The sequence below is a fragment of the Gavialis gangeticus genome, unplaced genomic scaffold, assembly GCF_001723915.1.
Source record: "Gavialis gangeticus isolate Ggan-Ray unplaced genomic scaffold, GavGan_comp1, whole genome shotgun sequence".
In the NCBI taxonomy this organism is placed as follows: Eukaryota; Metazoa; Chordata; order Crocodylia; family Gavialidae; genus Gavialis; species Gavialis gangeticus.
The window spans coordinates 47243104-47250319 of record NW_017729006.1 but is presented as its reverse complement, the minus strand read 5'-3'; the positions used below and the strand labels follow the sequence as shown (position 1 = coordinate 47250319).

Genomic DNA, 7216 nt, shown 5'->3' with positions numbered 1-7216 from the left:
CCCAAGCCTCAGTTCCTCAGCCAGCTTCTCTGTAGTCTACTGGTTCTAATCCTGGCTCTGGCAACTTTCACTCCCTACACTTTAACTCTCTCTCTCTCACCTGAACCTTCCCCCAGATACCCCAAGCACACACACACACTGTACCATCCAAGTTAGGAACTTACCTGTGTGTATGTGTAGGTGGGTTGTGTGGGTGTGAACTGGTGAGTGTGTGTATATATGTCATTGTGTGCATGATATATGAATTAGTGATCTGTGTCTAACTGTTGCGGTGCATAGTGCATGTGCTTGAATTGGTGATAGGTATGCATGTGCCTAGGTTGGTTTGGATGAGTATGTGCCTGAGCTGGTAGTGTGTGTGTATGCAACTAATTGATTTGTGTGTTTGTGTATGTGCAATTGTGTCACGCCCTCCTGTCTAACAGCACAATATTGAGATCCTGAGTTGGCCTGACCCCACAGGGCAACACAGATGTGGCCTCACCACTGTTGAATAGAGGGGAATAATCACTTCTCTTGCTCTGCTGGCAACACTCCTACTAATGCAGCCCAGCATGTGGTTAGCCTTCGTGACAACGAGATTTTGTTTCTGTTGTCTCATATTCATCTTATTGCCCACTGTAACCTCCAGGTCCTTTTCTGCAGAGCTGCTGCCCAGCCGGTCAGCCCCCAGCCTGTACTGGTGCATGGGATCGTTCCAGAGGCAACTGTAGCAGGATGCGGGGCCCAGGGCCCAGGGCAAATCAGCCTGTGCGGAGACTGGACATGGCAGCAGCAGGGGATAGTTTCATAGTTTCATAGATTAAGGGTCGGAAGGGACCTAGTAGATCTTCTAGCCCGACCCCCCGCCAGGGCGGGAGAACAACAAAAAACCCCAAAAAGAGAAACGGGACTCAAACGAGTCCAGCCAGGTAGGCATCCAGCCTCTTCTTAAAGACCCCCAGGGTAGGGGCCAGCACCACTTCCCTTGGAAGTTGGTTCCAGCTCCACTAACCGTGAAGTAGTTTTTGCGGATGTCCAATCTATACCTCCTCTCCATCAGCTTGTGCCCATTACTCCTTGTTATGCCAGCGGGCGCTAGGGGAAACAGCGTCTCCCCCAAACCCTTCTGGTCCCCCCTAGTGAGTCTATAGACAGTCACCAGGTCCCCCCTTAGCCTTCTCTTGTGGAGGCTGAATAGGTTCAGGATGGGGGGGGAGTGGCCCAATGTGAAGCCAACCTGGCTTTGCAGGGCCCCCCAAAGCATGGGGCCCGGGGCAGTTGCCCCGATTCACTCCCTGCTTAGGGACAGCCCTAGACTGTTTCATCCTAAGCGCAGAACTTGGCACTTGTCTTTACTGAACCTCATGAGATTTCTTTTTGTCCAATCCTCCAATTTGTTAAGGGCTCTCTGACTGCTAGTCTCACCTTCCAGCCTATGTACTACGCCATGAAGTTTTGTGTCATCCGCAAACTTGCTGAGGGTGTGCTCCATCCCATTCTCCAGACTGCTGATGAGGATACTGAAATTATGAAACAAAAAAGGCCCCAGGACCAACCCCTGGGGCACTTCACTTGATACTAACTGCCAACTACACATCAAGCCATTGATTACTACCCTTTGAGTCCAATGATCCAGCCAGTTTTCTGGCCACCTTACAGTCTATTCATCCAACCTGTACTTTCTTAGCTTTGTAGCTCGGGTGTACACAGGTTTGTACTTCTCTCTTCAACTGAGGGAATTATTGGCAGGGCAGTGTGCTGTGGAGGGACACAACAGCCCAGTGGCTGTCTCTGTCCCCTATAGAGTCAGATCCAGTCAATCAATTACTTAACTATATACAGATTATCAAAACAAAACCATTAAAGGTAAGGACATATATATATATATATATAATCTATGTGCAAGTTTACAAAACAATAAACCCTATAATATATATACAGATATACCACACCCAGTTTGGGGTGGGAGGGCTCCCCTGCGGGGACCCTCTCTCCAGGGTAACTTACTACTACTCCACAGTCCCGGAGGGTTGCCTCTTGTTCTCCAGGTCAAGCTCTGTCCCTGCTGGCGTTTTTTCTGCCGCCTGACTCTGCTGCCGCCCTCCTGGCTTAGGGCCACAGGCACCACTGTGTGTAGTGGGTGCTCCGCCTTATGCTAGGGGTTGGAGGCCTGGACAGCCTTGTGCAGCACTGGGCCTTGGTCTGTTCCTGGACCCTCTGGGCTGCGTCGTCTGCACTGAGATGCTGCCCCATGTCACCAGCTGTAGACCCGAGCCACCTCAAGCAGCTCCCAGGGTCTCTCACCCTCCGTGCAGTGCCTCCTGCACCAAGCTCCTGGCCTCGTTCTGGGGTTTGAGGACCTGTGCCACCCCAGGGGCTCCAAAGGTCCTGCTCTGTGCACTGGCCTGTGCACTGTGTCTCTGGCCGCACACAGAGGTTGCAGACCCGAGCTGCCTCATGTAGTTCCCAGGGTCTGGACACCATGTGCCGTGCTGCGCACTGAGAACCTAACCCCTGGAGCTGTCCCCCACTCCCCGCTGATATAAGTCTTCAGGGGCTCCTCTTGGGCTACTGCTTTGCCCTGCTGAGTCACTCTCCTCAGCTCTTCTAAACCCCACTCTTCTCTCTTCTCATTCCTTGATGCATCTCCCCTTGTCCTGGGCGCACAGCTCCTTTTATATGCTCCAGGGCTCCGCCCCTGAAGTCTTCTGGTCCTGACAGTTTGCAGTCTTAAATCAGGTCTGGGAGAGCTCTTCTCCCCCTCCCCTCAGAAAAGGGGCGTGATGTTATTTCTCTTGCGGCCTCCTGATTGGTGGATGGGCTCCAGCAATCAAAACAGCAGGATCTCAAGCCCAGGACTCAACCCAAGCTCTGACAGGTAAGCCTGCTACAGCTTCTTTGCAAGAATATTGTGGGAGACTAACGATTCTAGAGCTGGTTTCTATCCAGCTTTCACTGGAACATGTGACAGGGACCTCAGACTCAATTTATGGCTTGCATACAACTTCCCATCAAGCTTTCTCATCCTCCCTGCAAAGCACCCTTTGTGTGACGACAGGATCAGCTGGATTTGTTTTTACAGCCTATGACCAGAAGTAGGCCAACGGCCCTTCAAGTTGGATTTAGTGCACAGATCACTAGAAAAAGAGTTAAGGGCTGGGGTTGAACCTGTGGCCTTCAGCATGCACTGCTACCACTTGAGTCACAAAGTAAGAGAACAAGCCACAGACTAAGAGAATGTTTTGATATGTTCAATCAAAGGAGGTAAGCTAAATACTATTGTTATAATCAGCTGCCAAATTCCATGCTTCAAATGAATGTTATAAGGAAAGTCATATTTGTTTGCATTACAAAGCTACATAGAAATGAAGAAAACTGAAAAGCAGAGAATCCAAGACCACAAAGCCAATATTTAAAAATGGTATGTGTGTCTACCTCAATATCTTCCTTATACTTTAACAAACAGGCATCCATTATGTTCTTCAGAGAGAAACTTTCAGAGTTAATATCAAAGCTATGTCCAGTTACTTGTGCAATTCTTTCCCAGTGTCTTGGCATCATGGCCTAGAAAAGTCCAAAGTAATTAGATGTTTTTTTAAAACACACACACACTTAGAATAATCTAAATCTTCATTCCATTTAAATAATTACCATTAATGAAACTAAACCATGAAGTCTTTTGTTTCTACTTTTCTGTAACTACCCCATATCAGATCTTACCCTGCATAAAGTTGTTTTGATCTTTTACAAAAATCAAAAAGGTTGAAAACCTCTTATATTCATAAAAGATTCTTTTATATACAGATTTTCAAATTAATCTCATCTTTAAAGAATTATACTGAACTAACTTTATTTGCCATCATTTCTAGCAAAGGACAACTCTCAGTGAAATCATCAATCTTCTTTTTGAGGTCATAAAAAGCCTGCCATTCCTTCAGTGCTCTAGGCAACTTACGAATTCTAAAAAAAAAAAGAGAAAGGAATATTAGATTAAATGTATCCATAATTCATCTTCTCGAGATGCAATTATTATAGTCTCACCTTTCAATTAGCAGACCAAAAAGCTGTAAGAAAACACTGATAGCAGCTGCCAACTTAATACCAGTGTTTTCTGTCAATTTTGCAAGAAAGTAAAAAGATATCTGTTTTTTCAAGCAACGAGACACACATTAAAGTGAAAACTGACCTATTTTCAACATAAAACGTGCCCAACTTCAATAAAAAAGACCTGTTTTTTTATCCAAACAGTTTTGCACCAAAAATATTTTTTAATCAGATTTTATATGTGATTTCAAGATGAAAAGGAGGAGATGAGAAAAGAGGGGACAGAGTTTCAGCTGGTATGCACTTAGTTTTATTTGCTTTGAATAATATACGACAATTTTTACCAGCTAAGAATCTGGACTAAAAAGAGTTAACAATTCACTTGAATTAAATCTAGGGAATGATAAAGAGCAATATATTTAAAGGGAAAATCCTAAAAAATGTAATTAATTTTTCACAGCTCTAAACCAGACATAACTGTTACACAGTAATTAATGCCTATGTATTTTTACTACTTATTGGTACATGATGATTAGAAATATAAGAATTCAGATAAACAGTCTAGCTGGCCAGGTTTCTTGAGCCCAACAGTGGACAGTACCAAATTCTCAACAGAAAGTAGAGAGACCCTTAATGAAAAAATGTGCAACATCATGCCTGTTTAGGAATGTTTCAACATCCAGCAGTTTATGGTTTATGTGCTAAAATATCCTTGTTGATATTCCCATAGCACTTATTTTAGATAATAATATTAAAATTATATTCTTATTTTTTTACATAAATGCATATATATACTTTCATGTAAACAGCCTATTTTTACTAACATCTCAGCATCAATAATATCCTGTGACAATGAGTTCCAATGGTTATATGCCATGAAGAAAAGTATTTGCTTTATTCATTTTTTACTGTATTATTTTTTCATTTCATTCACTGTCTGCTTGAACTTTTATTATGACAAAAGGTAAATGGAACTTTTCTTTCCCAGTCATTATTTTCATAATATCATAGTGCTTAGGGTCGGAAGGGACCAAACAGACCATCCCGGGCAGGAATGGGTGCCAGGGTCATATCACCCCAGCCAAATATCTGTCCAGCCTCCTCTTGAAGACCCACAAGGTAAAAGAGAGCACCACCTAACTTGGGAGCCCATTCCATAGCCTGGCAGCCCTAACTGTAAAGCAATGTCTCCTGATGTCCAGCCTGAACCTTATCTCTAACAATCTGTGGCCGTTATTCCTAGTAACCCCAGGTGGTGCCCGGGGGGAACAGAGCCTCTCCCAATTCCCACTGGTTCCCCCGGTGAGTTTGTAAACGGCCATCAGATCCCCTTTCAGCCTGCTCTTGAGGAGGCTGAACAGGTACAGGCCCTTTAGCCTCTCTTCATAGGGCCTGGCCTGCTGCCCCCTGACCATGTGAGTGGCCCTCCCCTGGACCCTTTCAATGCTAGCCACATCCCTCTTGAAGTGCGGCGCACAGAACTGGACACAGTACTCCAACTGTGGCCTGACCAATGCTGCATAGAGGGGAAGGATCACCTCCCTGTACCTGCTTGTGATGCATCTGTAGATGCACGACAAGGTACGGTTAGCCTTACTGACCACTTCCTTGCATTGGTGGCTCATGCTCATCCTGGAGTCAACAATGACTCCATGATCCCTTTCTCCAACCATGTTGACAAAAAGGGTGTTCCCCAGTGTACAGGTATGTTGCTGGGTCCTTCTCCCTAGATGCAGCACCTTGCACTTGTCTGCATTGAATTCCATCCTACTCTAATCTGCCCACCTCTGAAACCTGGCTAGATCTAACTGGATTCTGTCCCTCCCCTCCACCATGCCCACCTCGCCCCACAACTTGGTGTCGTCAGCGAATTTGGACAGCGTGCTTTCCACTCCCACATCCAGATCACTGATAAAGATGTTAAACAGTACAGGCCCCAGGACCGAGCCCTGGGGGACTCCACTGCCCACATCCCTCCAGGTTGAAAACGACCCATCCACCACCACTCTCTGGGTGTGACCATCTAGCCAATTTGCCACCCATCTGACTGTGTGGGCATCAATGCCACAGTCACTTAGTTTTTTTTAAGAGAATGTGGTGGGAAACCGTGTCAAAGGCCTTCTTAAAGTCCAGGAAGATGGCATCCACCCCGACATCTTCGTCCAGGGACTTTGTGACCTGATCAAAGAAACCAGGTTAGTCAGGCAGGACCTGCCCTCAGTGAACCCATGTTGGTTGCCCCTGAGCATTACCTCCCCTGCTAGGCCCTTGCAGATGTGCTGCTTGATAATTTTATCAAAGGTCTTCCCACAGACTGAGGTAAGACTAACTTGCCTATAGTTACCTGAGTCCTCCTTTCTCCCCTTCTTGTAAATGGGGACCATATTGGCCCTTTTCCAATCCTCTGGTACCTGGCCAGAGTCATGAGCACTCATAGAGCTGTGCCAGGGGCCCCACTATGACCCCTGCCAATTCCATCAGCACCCTTGGGTGAAGAGCATCTGGACCTACTGATTTAAACACATCCAGCCCCTCCAAAAGTTCCCTAGCCAGGTCATCCCTGACCCTAGGCATGGCGGTGCCTCTTATTAACTTCTATCATGTCTCCCATCTAAAATAAACATTCCTGGTTTGTATAGTTTTTCAAAATATTTCTTTAAATAAATTTATTTCTATGCTTCTATTTGTGTTGATCATTTCTATTACTAGTATGCAGTTTTTAAATGGGATCACCAAAGCTGAACACAGTATTTGAGATATGAAATGTCAAAAGTATGTAACAGCTTTGTATTTTCAGTATTATTTTCTGGTGTTTTTGTATACTAGCTAGTATCTTATTTCCTCTTTTGAGTGCTGCTATGCACTGAGCAGATGCAAATTTCAAGCTTTCCATAATGAAACTTAAAGGCTTGACTTGCTTCTATCTGCAAACTTGCATATCCACTGGCAGGAGTTCTGTGCTAGAGCAATCCTTAACTTCTGCATTTCCAGACTTATTTTAAATAGGTACTTATTTTCATAGTTTCATAGTTTCTAGGGTCGGAAGGGACCTGAGCAGATCATCTAGTCCGACCCCCTGCCATGGCAGGAAGAGCACTGGGGTCAAATGACCCCAATAAGGTGGTCATCCAACCTCCTCTTAAAAACCCCCAGGGTGGGAGCCTGCACCACCTCACATGGAAGCTGGTTC

At 45.4% G+C, this 7216-nt stretch overlaps 1 protein-coding gene across 1 annotated transcript in view; it reads right to left on the bottom strand.

Annotated features, from left to right (window-relative positions):
- LOC109291939 (dynein heavy chain 5, axonemal-like) overlaps positions 1 to 7216 on the bottom strand; it is a 361945-nt gene that overhangs the window by 236236 nt on the left and 118493 nt on the right. The window contains exons 32-33 of the mRNA XM_019509183.1: positions 3831 to 3942; positions 3418 to 3546 (exon numbers count right to left, since the gene is read on the bottom strand). Of these exons, the coding sequence (XP_019364728.1) occupies positions 3418 to 3546; positions 3831 to 3942 (241 nt within the window). The remainder of the gene's footprint in view (positions 1 to 3417; positions 3547 to 3830; positions 3943 to 7216) is intronic.